Source organism: Tasmannia lanceolata, unplaced genomic scaffold (assembly GCF_043159265.1).
Source record: "Tasmannia lanceolata isolate RefF3 unplaced genomic scaffold, GAP_Taslan_0.1 ptg000011l, whole genome shotgun sequence".
In the NCBI taxonomy this organism is placed as follows: Eukaryota; Viridiplantae; Streptophyta; class Magnoliopsida; order Canellales; family Winteraceae; genus Tasmannia; species Tasmannia lanceolata.
Genome location: NW_027518688.1, coordinates 2,258,920 through 2,275,533, shown reverse-complemented (window position 1 = coordinate 2,275,533; position 16,614 = coordinate 2,258,920). Strand labels below are relative to the sequence as shown.

The 16,614-nt window shown below is 37.6% G+C and overlaps 1 protein-coding gene across 4 annotated transcripts in view; it reads left to right on the top strand.

The window, feature by feature from the left end:
- LOC143886368 (ARM repeat superfamily protein) overlaps positions 1-16,614 on the top strand; it is a 152,480-nt gene that overhangs the window by 95,176 nt on the left and 40,690 nt on the right. For all 4 annotated transcript variants that reach the window (XM_077390305.1, XM_077390307.1, XM_077390308.1 and 1 more), the window contains exon 42: positions 9,415-9,515. In XM_077390305.1, coding sequence (XP_077246420.1) covers positions 9,415-9,515 — 101 coding nt within the window. The remainder of the gene's footprint in view (positions 1-9,414; positions 9,516-16,614) is intronic.

Below are 16,614 nucleotides of genomic sequence, written 5' to 3'. Positions count from 1 at the left end.
ATATTACACATATACGTTAGTGTTTTTTTGCTTAAGATCCTTAACCATTTATAAATAACACACACGTAAGGGGTTGTTTTTATAAAAAACAGTCCACAAAAATAAAACAAGAACGCACACATAGTGCCGATTTATTCCCGAACAATCTATATGCTTGTAACGACCCGGATTTTTGGATAAACCCGAATTACTACCAAAGAAAGAAACTAAATGTAACTAATGAAAAAGGCGGAATAATTTTTTTTTTTGTATAATATTTAACTCATGTAATATGGATTTAAATCAAACTTTAAGAGTTTAGCAGAAGCAAACTGACATCAGTATTATAAATGAAAAAGACTAGACACTCCAATGACTCGGCACGCCCTTCCTACGTTTCCCATTTAATCTCGATGTCGTCCATTGTAGCAAAACCTGTGGGGGATTTTTTGTGTTAGTTCAAAGAACTATGTAGATTCACCGTGTATCCTAAACTAATATAAGTAAACAATTCTTGAATTAAAGTGTAATTTAAATTCATTAGTGAACATGTATCAATTATAGTTTTCTAAACAGCATGAAATATTAATAGAGGAGATATGTAACAGTTTCCAACAATAAGAATCAAAAGTACTCTAATAGAGCATATAATAAATAACACCTAGAGGTCTAAATATAATATGAAAGATGCAATATGAGACGACTCCCCAAGGTAATCCAGCTCCTCATAGCTTGTTACCTTGCCCTCTAATACGTTCCACTACCCTCGTCTGTAGGTAGTGGGCATGGGGGACTTTTTACGACGTGCTTAATAGCCACTTCGCCTCTTGACATCATGGTCTAAGATGATGCATTCACCGCCAAGGGGGTGCTCTAAAACCCAAGGGCGGCATCAAATTTCATTATTCCTGGACGACTCATACCTCCGCTCAATCCACCAAAATCCCCCCTCATGCTCATGCATTTATTAGTCTTACCAGTGTACTGGTATAAAATCTCAATTTTTCCAATCATTGTTTTTCCCATGTCAGTTTAAGCAATTTTCTTGCTTTTACATTTCTTTCCAACATAATAGCCTGATATCCATACGTCACAAGCTACGACATAGCAGGAATATGAGAATAAACTTGCTTAATAAATTGACTGTAGATCAATAATTTCTACTCAATCACTATCATAAAGAACCTCATGCTTGCTAAAGAATTTTCTTCCTACACATTTAAGTCGACCATTATTTATCCTAAATCTTACACCCTAAATAAAATTACCAATTTATCTTAAATTTTCAGATTTACTTATTTATTTATACACATACATAAATTTATATTTTCAGATTTTTATGTAAATACATCTCAGATATGTATTTATATACTTGAATCACATGGAACAGATCCATAGGTATATGTGACAAATCAAAAATTGATTTTGGTGTACACATACATATGTATTTGTCCCAAATCTTTATTTATATGATTATTTATTCAAAAGTAAAAGTTCTAGGGCACTTACTTGGATAAGACTTTCGAACAACGGAACCCTTCCCTTCTACTTCTTCTTCTTGTCCTCCCCTTTGCTTTTTTTTTCTCTCTCTCTATCTACGTGCGTCTCTCTCTCCCTATTTTTTTTAGCGTAAGCTTTGAGAGAGAGAGAGAGAGAGAGAGAGAGAGAGAGAGAGAGAGAGAGAGACCACGATATTATTATTATTAGTATTTGTGGTTTGGTAGTTTTCCTAAAATCTCACATATGATCTAAGAGTTTTGATTGGTTACCTAATATGTCAAAATTGCTTTAATCTTATCACAATAGGTTAACTATTTTAAAGGAAGATTGAAACTCAAGAAATATGGGATGGTCCCACATGTTTATATGCATAACTCCAACATTGGGAGTCGTGTGCACAATTTCTCCCCTCGTGGAGATGTGAAACCCCTAAAATTCTTTCTCAGTTCCTTCTTTATGACATTCTTTCCTTATTTTAATAGGATTTATCCATTTCTATTGTGTTTCTTTTTTTCTTTTTTTTTTGTTATTAAAATAATCCTTCTTTAATTTCAATTTTAACTACATTGGGTTTAAATTATACAAGTAGGCCCACTTATTATTTATAGTAAGTGCGGACTTACTATATTTAGTAAGTTTGGTAGGGACACGCGGAAAAATACTTTAATGCTCCCCTTTAATTTGATAACGACACCCTCTACAAGCCCAAAAAGATTTCAACCCAACTTTTGATAATGACATTAAAATAAATAAATTTCTCAACTTGGGGTTGGGTATTACATTCTACCCCCCTTAAAAAGAATTTCGTCCCCGAAATTCAAGTACTTTCGTTTTGTTTGGGTCTTGATTTCAAACCATTATGGTTTTACCTAAAGTTAACATGATATACAAAGCGTATCTAATTCATCTTATCGGAGTTATAGATCAAAAGGAAAAATGTAGATGGGATCATTAAACTACATAAAGTTGGAAATTTACGAACAAATTTTTTTTCATGAATCCACATAAAACTATAGGTTATATGGGTCAACTCCAGTAAAATTCTGATACAAACATAGCTAACCTGCATAATATACCAGATTATCGCAGTCTATGTGAGAAAATAACATAATAATTTATTCTTTTGTAAGCGAACCAAGCATTGTCAGCGCGTTTGAGTTCACTATACCGTCCCATACCAGCATACCAACCCTCACCTACTAAGTGTTCCTGGTTCGCCTAAATCGCCCATGGAGCTCTCACCTAAACTTTTTGTCTTCCACCACACAACTCGCTCACATGTCAACCAGGCGTCCCCGATGCACGTGAGTCCGTTAAGTGGTTTCTTACAACACAATTAACTCATGTGCCCGGTACACACAAATCTGTTATGTTGTTTCCTAATTGCTCCTTCCCTGCATCTACGCTTCCTATGATATACCCAAACTCACAGGCGCACCTAAGATCACTAAACCTATGCTTTGATACCAACTGAACGACCCGGATTTTCGGGGATAAACCCGAATCGCTACCAAAGACATAAACTAAATGTAACTCATGAAAAATGCGGAATAATTTTTTTTTTTTTGTATGACATGGAACTCATGTAATATGGATCTAAATCAAACTTAAGAGTTTAGCAAAAGTAAACTGACATCAGTAATATAAATGAAAAAGACTAGACACTCCAATGATCCCATGTATCAATTATAGCAAAGAACTATGTAGATCATCCGGTATCCTAAACTAATACAAGGAAACAATTCTTGAATTAAAGCGTATAATTTAAATTCATTAGTGAACATGTATCAATTATAATTATCTAAAAAGCATGAAATATTAATAGAGGAGACATGTAACAATTTCCAGCAATAAGAATCAAAACTACTCTAATAGAGCATATAATAAATAACACCAAGAGGTCTAAATATAATATGAATGATGCAATATGAGACGCCTCCCCAAGGTAATCCCGCTCCTCATAGCTTGTTACCTTGCCCTCCAATACGTCCCACTACCCTCGTCTGCAGGAAGTGGGATTGGGACTTTTTCCGACGTGCTTAATAGCCACTCCGCCTCTTGACATCATGGTCTAAGATGATGCATTTACCGCCAAGGGGGTGCGCTAAAACCCAAGGGCGGCTTGGAATTTCATTATTCCTGGACGACTTATACCTCTGCCCAATCGACCAAAATCCTCATGCTCATGCATTTATTAGTCTTACCAGTGTACTGATATAAAATCCCAATTTTTCCGACCATTGTTTTTCCCATGTCAGTTTAAGCAATTTAACTTGCTTCTACATTTCATTACAACATAATAGCCTGATATCCATACATCACAAGCTCCGACATAATAGGAATATGAGAATAAACTTGCATAATAAACTGACTGTAAATCAATAATTTCTACTTAATCACTATCATAAACAAACCTCATGCTTGCTAAAGAATTTTCTTCATACACATTTAAGTCAACCTTTGTTTAAGGTATAAGATTAGGGTACCGTCACCTACCTTGAATTCAAACCTGACTTTGTGAAAGAGTCTGCGAATTTCTAAGTGAGAAGAGAATGTGACCAACCTGAAATACAAGGTATCGTGTATATTAATTTTCCAAGTTTCCTTAATTGCCCTATATGTTAAATTTCGAAAACTCTTTTATGCTTATGTTTTACTTTACTTTAGTTATCCAGTTATCTAATCCAAGCCTTCAAGTTCCAATTAAGTTTTAAATCAAGTACTAGTGTTCGAGATTTTGGGGTTCATATGTCCATTAAAAAACCACCAGTTAATGTAGGATTCAAAAGCCAGTCAAATACGAGATTTCAATGATTTTCAACCAGTAGTCGACTATTAGATTTTAGATTGCACAAACACATCGGTATTTACACCAAAGTTCATTGATTTTTACCCTATAGGCACAACTATTTAAATTTTTGTACTTTACACACACATTTACTGAATTCATAATTCTTTTAATGCAAATATACCTTTTTTTTTAAATTTATAATATATGAAAATCATATCTTTTTAACATATCTACTTCATTGTAAATTTTCCGATTTAACGTATATGCAAAAATTACCGTATTTAATCTGTTTATCAAATCTTTTTTTTATTTTTTTAGATTTATTTAATATCTGAAAATTCAGTTTTTAATATATATTATTTAATATTTTATTCTCTGGATTTATTAAATATCCAAAACTACAACTGTTTTATTTTTTTAATTATTTAAATCCGAAAATACAGTTTAATAAATATATATTGACCGGATTATTTAAATCCGATAATAGAGTTTTAGTAAATATATATTAACTGTTTTTATTTTCTAGATTATTTAAATCCAAAAATATAGTTTTAATAAATAATTTTAAACTGTTGGGTTGCCGTTATTCATGATCTCTACCATATATATATATATATATATATAGCTTTGAAAGATCAAAATTTATATAGTTTGATTTATGTGCATAAATTTATTATCGAACAAAAATCAAGATTTGGATATTATAGTATAGGCACAACTTATTCATAGGCTTAAAATTATAAATTTACACTTTCAATCCTTCACAACTTATCCTAAATCTTACACCCTAAATAAAATTACCAATTTATCCTAAATTTTCAGATTTACTTATTTATTTATACACATACACATACATAAATTTCTATTTTCAGATTATTATATAAATACATCTCAGATACGTATTTATATACTTCAATCACATGGAACATATGCGTAGGTATGTATATATGACAAATCAAAAATTGATTTTGATGTACACATACATATGTATTTGTCCCAAATCTTTATTTACATGATTATTTATTCAAAAGAAAATGTTATAGGGCACTTACTTGGACAAATCAAAAATTGATTTTGGTGTACACATACATATGTATTCCCTTCTACTTCTTCTTCTTGTCCTCCCCTTTGTTTTTTTTCTTCTCTCTCTCTCTCTCTCTCTCTCTCTCTCTCTATCTACGTGCGTCTCTTTCTCTCTCTCTCCCTATTTTTTTTTGAGCGTAAGCTTTGGGCGTGAGAGAGGGAGAGACCACGATATTATTATTATTAGTATTTGTGGTTTGGTAGTTTTCCTAAAATCTCACATATGATCTAACAGTTTTGATTGGTTGCCTAATATGTCAAAATTCCTTTAATCTTATCACAATAGGTTAACTATTTTAAAGGAAGATAGAAACTCAAGAAATATGGGATGGTACGCACAACTCCAACATGGGAGTCGTGCGCACAATTTCTCCTCTCGTGGAGATGTTAAACCCCTAAAATTCCTCCTTAGTTCCTTCTTTATCTCTCATTCTTTCCTTATTTTAATAGGATTTATCTATTTCTATTGTGTTTCTTTTTTTCTTTTTTTTTGTTATTGAAATAATCCTTCTTTAATTTCAATTCTAACTACATTGGGTTTAAATTAGACAAGTAGGCCCACTTACTATTTATATTAAGTGCGGACTTACTATTTATAGTAAGTGCGGACTTACTATATTTAGTAAGTTTGATAGGGACACCCGGAAAAATACTTTAATGCTCCCCTTTAATTTGATAACGACACCCTGTACAAGCCCAAAAAGATTTCAACCCAACTTTTGATAATGACACTCATTAAAATAAATAAATTTCCTAACTTGGGGCCGGGTATTACAATGCTTCTCTGTTTCACACTTATTCATCAAATCCTTCAAAAATAGAGCTTATAATTCATATCGTGCCCCTTTTTTTTCTGATTATATTTACAATAGAACTTATAAGGCTTACTCATTACATATATTTATCACCTCTTTCATGAAAGCAAAATTTGCAAGATATATAGGAAGTACTTATAAGAGTAGATACAAAAACAGCTCACTAATCAACTTGTCTATGCTGATTTTCTATAAACATCAGCTCTTAAAGCATAATTAATATATAGGCACATCATGCCCTTCATGAAAACAACTTACATACCATATATAACAAGTACTCATCGGAAACTATACAAAATAACTACTGTTATATGCTGATTTCTTTGTAGAAATCAACCCTTTAGGGCTTAATAATATATATATATATATATATATATATATATATATATATATATATATATATATATATATATATATATATATATATATATATATATATATGGGAAAGGTGTGCGTACTCGGTCGAGTAGATAAGCTTATCTACTCGGTCGGGTTAAAAACAGTGGGGTCCACATTTTGGGGGTGATCCAAACCATTCATTTGAAAGGCCCTTACCTAGATAGGGTGTCCACAAAAAATCAGCCCCATAGGATCATCCTAACCCATCCAACAGTGGAGGGAAAAATGGGCAGATTTGTGGACAAGCTGTGTTTGTCCATTTTTCCCCATTTTTCCCTCCACTGTTGCATGGGTTAGGATGATTCTATAGGGCTGATTTTTTGTGGACACCCTATCTAGGTAAGGGCCTTTCAAATGAATGGTTTGGATCACCCCAAAAATGTGGGTCCCCACTGTTTTTAACCCGACCGAGTAGATAAGCTTATCTACTCGACCGAGTACGTACACCTTTCCCTATATATATATATATATATATATATATATATATATATATAGACACACACATCACATACAACAACACCTTTTAACTTGTATAATATATGGTTAGAGAAAACTACTCAAAACAACCCTTAATCTCACTGGTTTGTGCTGATTTTTTGAGAAATTAGCCTCTTTAAAGCTTTGACAATACTACTATATATTATCCCTTTCATGGAAAACGACATACATCCATTATATAACACATACACTATAAAATCTCAACTAAAACGCCACTACTGTGTGCTGGAATTTAATAGAAACAATGTAAAATCCATGTAAAGATCACACGTATAGCCTTAGATCTTCCGAAACAATGTCCTATAAATTTTAGATTACAATTAGAGATGAGTTTCATAAGAAAATATAATATCTAGGTATACTTTAAACCAAAAATCTTACGAAAAGATGGCCCCAAAACAAATTTCTTGATCAAAAGAGATCAAGATCATCAAGAAAATACATCTAAAACCGTAGTTTGATCAATGAAACACGCTAAAACCATAAACACACAAAATTTACACCCTAAAATACCAAAATATAGGTTTTCGAGCAGTTACGTGAAGGAGAAATATCGGATCGGAAAAAAACACTTGATCTTCTTTCCCTTCTTTTATTTTCTTTTTCTCCTCTTTTCTTCTCTCTTTTCTTGTCTTTCTCGTATTTCTCCTTTTCTCTCTCTGCCTCTATTTGCATGCGTGCGCAAGTGGGGAAAAAGCCCACTTATGGGGTTTTAATAAAACCCACCAGTGTTGGGTTTCGATTTTTGTTTCTAACTTAAACTCTAACTTCTAATTTATTTCGTATTATAATCCTAAAAGCATTAGCAAGTGTTTATGTTATTTAGGTCTCTTTAATTTTTTTATCTTTTATTTAAGTGGGAAAAAAGGAAATTTAAATTGAGTCAACATGTGGCCCACTGACTATTTATAGTAAAAACAGATTTACTATTTATAATAAAAGAAGAAATTTATTATTTATAGTAAAAATGGAATTTACTATTTATATTAAAAACAGGATTTACTATTTATGGTAAAAACAGACTTACTATTTATAGTAAGTTCAAACTTGCTATTTATAGTAAGTGCAAATTCGACGGTCCGAAAGGCTCCAATCGAAGATCTATTTATAGTAAGTTCAAACTTGCTATTTATAGTAAGTGCAAATTCGACGGTCCGAAAGGCTCCAATCGAAGATCTAAACCGTTGATCTTCGATCGGGGAATCTACAGCCAAGATTTAGTTAAAATTATTCACTTTCCCGACCTTCGGTGGGGCCAGGTATTACACAGTCCAGTATATTCTAGGCTTTATCCCTAGAGACAAGGCATCACACCTGAGGAGACTTCACACCTCCAATTGCAAGTTATTGCAAAAAATAGCTTTCTAAAGATGCATTCATTCAATATTGAAAAATAAGATACAAAGAACCCCCTTTAAGAGAAGAGAGATGGGTACAACTACCTGGTGCTCTCCGTTAATGAGAGTTAGACACATGGCATTCTTACCAGTTACCGCATTCGAACATATACCTACTTTTAAGAGACGAGGAGAGAGAGGTGATTATAATCACCCGGGTGCTCTCCTTTAATGCGAGTTGGACACATGACACTAACCACTTTACAACACATGCCCTCTTTTAAGAGAATAAGAGAGATGGATTGTTACATAACTACCTAAATGCCCTCTTTTAGTTAGAGTTGGACACATGACACTCTAATGACATTACAACCCATTCCCTCTTTTAAGAGAGGTGTAGAGATGTGTATAACTACATGGGTGCTCTCCTTTAATGGGAGTTGATCACATGACACTCTTACCACATTATAAAGCATGCTACTCCTTAACACTAATGATAGGCCTGCTAGTCATTTCATGAGCCATGTTTCATATGGGTCCCACTTACGGACTGGTTGCTTTGGCTTCTCTCATTTTTTCTTGATGGTCCTCTTCAATAAATGTCTCATCTAAGTATCTAACATCATCAAAACTCCAGAGGCAACAATTTCCTAAAATTATTTTGAGATTTTGATCGTAATGTCCAGAAGGCCAACTCAAAGAGTCGGTCTATGTTGAAAGGGGCACGCCTTCCATCACTCAATCTCTTGGGATTCTTTTATAATCGCTCAAATGTGGCTTCGTAAAGAATCCCCTATTATTATATTATACAAACAGTAAACTTATATCAAACTATATGTTTAGCAAACTGCAATGAAAATATAAACTTGCAAAAGTGGTAGATCTTCAAATGTGATACAATTCTCTTATTTCGTCTTTGGTGCCTTGTTATCAATTTTTCTGTTGTCTTGTTTTTCTTTGTGCTTCCTTCCTGTTGAATGACCTCAATTTTTTATGGTATTTTATTCTACAGGTTCAGCCTATATGTATGATTTTGTGTAAGGCGTTGAATCGACATGAAAACTTCCAGAGGGAAGCTGCAGCTGCGGCATTGTCAGAGTTTATTCGTTATAGGTATTCGCTACAAATCTTTGCCCTATTGCGTACGGTTTAACTGTTATCTGTGGCTGTTTCCAGTTGAATAGTTGTTTCTATTGCTCATTTGTTATGCACGGAATAGTGACAGTAAATTTATCATTTTATGGAGATAGTTTAGGCCATCATTTTACAAATTTATTTGAATTACCAATTTAAGGCCCTTCTATAATATAGCGTCTATAGACGCTTGTTTCAAGAACCGAATTGTTAAAATTTTGAATTCATCCAACATTTAATACGGCAATGTAATTGTTTTCAAATGTGAATTCTTGAGTAGGATTGAGGTACTATTGATAGTGGAATTTTATTAAGGGATAATGCCCAGATATCTTACCAATCCCTCTGTAAGAATATTGGAAAGGCTGTTAGAATATAAGGACAAGTATGTACTTTTGCATTCAGTTGTAGATAAAGTGTCTTTGGCCCCTTTTTTTCGAATGGCAAAAAGGGTCTTTGACCCCCTATTATGTTAATGATTGAAAACAGTCCCAAGGGCTTATTATGCTAAATATTTTGTATTACTTTCATGATATCTGAGCATATGTTACACCCCCTCAGAGATCAGATCTGTCAGGATGTATCTCTTTCCTTGATCCAATTTAACTTTTTTTAATCTCGTTTGTTTTATCATGATTCGTGTCCTGTTGTTATTCTTATCTATTTCCTTTCTTTCCTTTCTAACTTCCACTTTCTTATTAGCACACTCCTCTCTCTCTCTCTCTCTCTCTCTCTAGAAAAGCATAATCTTCCTGAAAACTCTTGTTCAAGAAGGAGAAGAGAAAAGAATGAGAAGAGAAAGAGTGAGTTGGAGAGTCCTCCTCCTCACTTATGTATTTATATAAATAGAGAAAGATTATAAAGACTAGTTTGCCCTTAGGCATGTATACACACACTTCTAACACTCCTTCTCAAGCTGGAATGTATATATCATGCATTCTTAGCCTTTTATACAAACACGAGTGAGTTTAGCTTTACTCAAGGGCTTGGTAAAGACATCAACTAGCTGAGTTGCTGATTGAGTGAAAGTGGTGTATATCTCCCCGTTTTTTATTTTCTGGCGTATGAAGTGGCATTCCACCTCTATGTGCTTGGTTCGCTCGTGAAAGACAGGATTGGTGGCAATGTGGATAGGTGCTTTATTGTCGCAATATAACTAAGCTGGGGATGATGAGGAGAATCCAATCTCCGATAGGAGAGAGCGGAACCAGATAAGTTCACCACTATCATGTGACATGGCTCGGTATTCGGCTTCCGCACTCGATTTGGCCACTACATCTTGCTTCTTACTTCGCCATGACGCCAAGTTACCTCCAACAAAGGTACAATAGCCACTAGTAGATCTTCTATCTGCTGGAGACACTGCCCAGTTTGCTTCACAAACTCCTTTAACTTCTCGTGGCCATGTCTCTTAAAAAGCAGTCCCTTTCCTGGAGCGCTTTTCAAGTCTCAAAGAATCTGAATTGCGGCTGCCTAGTGGGAGGTACGAGGAACACTCATGAACTGGCTAACAACCTCAACTGCGTATGAGACATCTGGACGAGTGACTGTGAGATATATAAGTTTCACTACTAAATGTCGGTACCTGCCAGGGTCATCTAACAAATCTCCCTCTTATGGAAGCAACTTCGTATTGGGGTCCATGGGAGTAACAACTGGTTTCATGCCCAAGGATCCTGTCCCATCTAGTTGATGTAATACATACTTCCTATGTGAGAGCGAGATATTGCTCCCAGAGTAAGCTACCTCAATCCTCAAGAAATATCGTAGACGCCCAAGGTCTTTTGTGGAAAATTCTTTTTGCAGGAAGGCTTTCATCCTCTGTATGCCAACTGTGTCACTTCCTGTTATGTTATAATAATATCATCCACATAGACTAAGAGAAGGACATGCCTACCATTAGACTGCTGACTAAATATGAAGTGGTCAAATGCACACTATTTCATGCCAAATCGCATAATAGCATCACTGATTCTCCCAAACCATGCTCTAGGAGATTGTCTGAGTCCATATAAGGATTTGCGCAGTCGGCACACTAAGGAGAGGACATCTCCCCTTCAGCAGCGTACCCTGGAGGTTGCTCCATGTAGACCTCCTCAATCAAGTCGCCATGGAGAATGGCATTCTTGACATCAAGTTGATATAAGGGCCATCCTCAGTTGACAGCGAGGGATATCAACACCCTCACAGATGGTTTTTTGGCAACAGGGGAAAAATTCTGTGTAGTCAACCCTGAATGTTTGCGAATACCCTTTGGCAACCAACCACGCCTTAAGGCGTTCAACTGCCCCATTTGACAGATTCTTGATGGCAAAGACCAAACGACCGTCGACGGGCTGAGAATCATGGGAATGGGGACCAAGTCCCAATCAAGTGCAGCCATCTCAAGATTCATAACAACACGCCAACCTAGACAAGCAATGGCCTCTGGCACAGACCTGGGCAAAGAAACATAGGACAAGGAAGACACAAGGTTGTGAAATGGAGGAGTGAGTTGATCATAAGAGACAAAGTAAGAAATAGGATGGGCAGTAGAATGGGAACGGATATGTGAAGCAAAAGGGTAATCTACAGCCACATCTGGAGAGGGAAGAAGAGCTACCTGACATGAAGGAGCTGTGATCTTCGATTGAGAAGACGATGCCTCGAGAGGAGCGTGTGGAGCACCGAGCCCCTGACACTGTTGATAGACCTTCAAACCAGGTGGAGGAACCGAAGGCACCTGGAAGGGAGAAGCTGAGGACTTTGCAGGATCAGGCAAAATAGGAGGGAGAGGAACCTGAGAGTTGGGCTGAAGAGGAGGGTCCAATGTCACCTGCAAGGGAGAAGAGGTGGACTCCAAAGGCTCTGGGAGAACTGGAAGGAGAAGATGAACTCGAGAGTTTGTGACAAGCCCCCTGTGGGACATGGAAAGAAAGATATAGACTCGAACAAGGTGACATCAGCAGAAACAAAGAAGCGATGCAACCTAGGGTTATAGCATCGATATCCCTTCTAGGTACGAGAGTATCCCAAAAAGATACATCTCTCTGCCAGCGGATCCAATTTATCGAGGCTAGGAGAGAGGTTGTGGACAAAGCACACACAACCAAAGATCCGTGAAGTAAGAGGAAAGGGATCACGCTGAGGATGGCAGAGAACTATTCCTAAGCATTGTCGGTGCACAAACATTTGAGACGTCAATTGTTTTGGGTAGTAACCTTGGCATGGAAAGTCTATAAAGTAGTAAATATCTGCGACCAGTCTTTAAGAAGAAAGATCCAGGTCATATGGGAGAAATCATCAACAAAAATGATGACGTATCGGTAACTAAGAAGAGGCATAGCCCGTGAAGGACCCCAGACATCAGAATGTTCTAGTTCAAATGGACTCGAGACGCGACCATAGAAGCACGAAGCGGGTGCAGGGGCAAGGACGGTGAAGCGGGGGGTCTAGAGGAGTCTAAGGTAGGGACGTCGTGGGGGCGTTAATGTAATATTTTCATCTTGTCTTTCAAAATTCAATTACATAAAAAATAGTAATTTTTAACTATCTTCAAATAAATCTCTCAAAATTTAAGTACATCAAAAGTAGTAATTTCTAACCGTCTTCATTTTCATGTCCTCTTTTCTCATGCCTTATGAAGATTTGCCTCCGTGCTTGCTCCAATGAAGTACTTTGAACAGTTGGAGGAGTATGATACAAGTTTGTGAGGGGGTTACTAATGGAGTAATAGGAGCGAGTTGGGAGCGGTTTCCATCTCTTCGGGACACACTCCCTGGAAGCTCCTTCCTAAGGAGCGGTTAATCGAGGTTTCGAGTCGGGAGCGACATCCCGAGGGAAGATTCCTGCTTCGAAGGACGCGACTAAGCACTCTGGATGGGAATGACACATGATGGTGCTTCCCAAGCTCACATAACTTGCACTTAAAGGTTGGAAGAGGGTCAGAAAGAACAGATGACTGCTAAAGTTGCTGAATGGAGGGATGGCCAAGACAACAATGCCATGGATAGGCATCAACAGAACTATGAACACGCCACGAGGAGGGTCACAATCAAGGTGATAGAGACCATTGACCACACGACCCAAAGCAAACTCCCCAATCCAAAGATCCTGAAAATCACACTGACAAGGGAAGACAAAGACAGAACAGTTAAGACTCTTGGTAATTTGACTAACATAAAGTAAATTAAAGGTTGACTTAGGAACACAAAGCACCAACGGCAAGGTAAGACCGGATTGAGGGGAAATAGTACCAATACCAGAGATAGGTGCAGTGGTCACATCAGCCAGAGTAACAGTAGAAGCTGGATGAAGAGCCTTAAACGAACTAAGGGAAGCGGAGTTACCCATCATATGGTTGGAGGCCCCCAAATCAATAAATTTCGTCTTTCGCCCGAGACCGAAACCGAAATCGGTAATACCCGAAACCGTAGTTTTTTCTGCCGAAATTTCGGTCGAAATTTTGTTTATCCCAAACTTTCGTCCGAAATTAAGGGATTTCACCCCAAAATTGAGATTTTTGATAATTATTTAATATTATCCCGAAATTTCAGGTTTCAGTGAGGACTGAAATGCATTCCGAAACCGAAATTTGAAACCATACCAATAGCCAGAGGTAGTAAGAGGCGCAGTAGGTGCTCGGCGGAGTGCAAACAAGTGCAAAAACTCATCATAATCGGCCTTGAAGACAAGGAAACAGTTATCATGTGCTACTGGTCTAGCAGAGGAGGATGTAGAGGCACCAGGAAGGCTGACGGATGTGATGTGAGCAAAGTGCGGGGACGGAGTCCCAGATGTAAAGCATAGCACATAGCCACAATAGGGTTGGCAATTAAACCTGCGAAAAAGGGGATTCGCCGATTTAAGCGGGGACGGGGACTGGGATTGCAAAATTCCCTGGAGTAGGGGCAGGGATGGGGATTGTTGTGGCCCCGCCCCATTATCCCCTTCCAAAATTAAATTTTCCGCTATTAAATTTGAGTTTTCCACTTTTAATTTGGTTAGCCGCACTTACCATAAAACAAATGTTGTTTGGTATTCCTTAATTTTTCCCTAATTCTTTCTTAGTTGCAATTTTAGTAGATTTTTCCAATAAAAAAAAATCCATTAAACATGTTTCCCGTAGTGTGAGTGGAGAGGACGGGGCGGGAATGGGGATTAGATTTCCCCACGGGGTGGGGGCAGGGATTCCCTGTCATCCCTGGAGCTGGGATGAGGAATTTTCTTTGAGGTGGGTACGGCGATGGGAAATGCAGCATCTGGCCCCGCCCCGCCCAGAATCACAGCGACGAACACGGCCCTGACCTCTACCAAAGCGATCACCACCACGGTTAGAATGGTCGCCACAAACATACGTGCGAGAATAGAAGTATCATCAAAAGGGAACCTAGACCCCTGAGGGCGCATACAGAGCGGCGCACGAGGGAAGACCCTTGTAAGGGATGGAATGAACCCATCAAGTGGGACATAAGTCATATGTGGGAAAGAAGCCTCCACAGAGGGGAATAACTAGAGAAGGTAGCCGAAGGGGGAGTAGTCGGTCCGATAATTTGAGTAGAACTATCAAGAGGATCCATGATGACAGAAATAGAGAGGCACGCTCAACCACAACTACAACAGAGGATAAACAATAGAGAGGTGAAGTATCACACGACGTGCCCGACCATGATACCATGACTCCGATGAAGGGACATAGAAGAATGAGACATATGATCACTAGCGAGGAAGAGAATAGAGCCTAGGAGATGAAATCGGAAGCACAACCTCACTCGGACATTTCAACAAACACGTGGCGGGCACCTTTGATAGCAAGATAAAGGGCATGAAAAACAATGAATTGTGAAGGAAACAAATCGGAAGTAGAGATACCATTCAAAAAAAAAAAAAAAACAGAGTGGAGGTAGACAACGAGACAAAAGAGATCGGAGCCGCGGGGAGGGATAAAAGGGACTTAAGAGGATTTAGGTCATTGAGGTGAGGGGGGTTTAGAGAGCAAAATTAAATGTTAGGGTATGAGGAAGTGTAAATTAGAGGATTAGGATTGAGATTTAGGGCTAGGCGGTAGAAATGGAAAAGTGGGAGGAATGGAGATGATGGGGTCTGTTTAGGTTAGAGTTTTTTTTTTTTTTGGGGGGGGGTAATGGAAGGTAGGGGAAAGTGGTAGAGTGCGGCGTGGGATCGAGAGGATGAGATCTGGGTGAAGGGTTGAGGACGAGGTTATTAAGGTGAGGAGGAATCCGGTTGGTCTGCTGAGGAAATTAGGGTTTCCGGCGAGAGTGGTTGAGGGAGAAGAGGATTCTGGCGGGTCTGAGGGTGGTGTGGAACAATGGTGAGGGTCTGATAAGGGTGTGATGAGGGTTTACGGCGGGATTGGGGCAGGTCTGGGTGTGTCCAGATTGAGGGATGAGGTTTGATGGTGGTGTGGAACAGTGGTAGTGGAGATGAGAGAAGGTTGCGTGGAACAATGGGGTCCCTAAGGATCAAAACCCTAGGGTTCTAATACCATGTTGAGGAATGAGAAGAGAAAGAGAGAGAGAGTCCTCCCCGTCACTTATGTATTTATATAAATAGAGAGAGTACAAAGACGAGTTTGCCCTTAGGCGCATATACACACCTCTAACAACTCTAATGTCTTACTTTTCAATTTCCTCTTTCAAAAGCCCAATTCTCTTATTCTTCGTCACTCCCAAAAGCCCTTATTGTCTACTTTTTATCTCTTATTTGAAACCCTAGATCTACAGCTTTTAAGATATAGCTATTTTGTTATTTTCTATGGTATCTGAATTGATATAGCTACCCATTAGAAAGCCACAATCCTAGGGGATCCTGTGGTTTCCAAACTGATGGATAGAGCAATGATTGGTGGAAAACTAAGGATTTCTTCAAAAGATCAGGTATTTTCTAACACTTAAACAACTTCAATATTGAAAATAGAAGACAGAACAAATACACCCTAAAGCATAGCTTCTTGCGCTTCCAAAACTCTCAGCAAAATACCTTCTCCTAGGGACAGAGACCAAACCATGCTTGACCCAAAATATTCATAATAAACCAAAAGTTAGGGCCCTTGGGTTCTTACTTTCTTAACCATATTCGG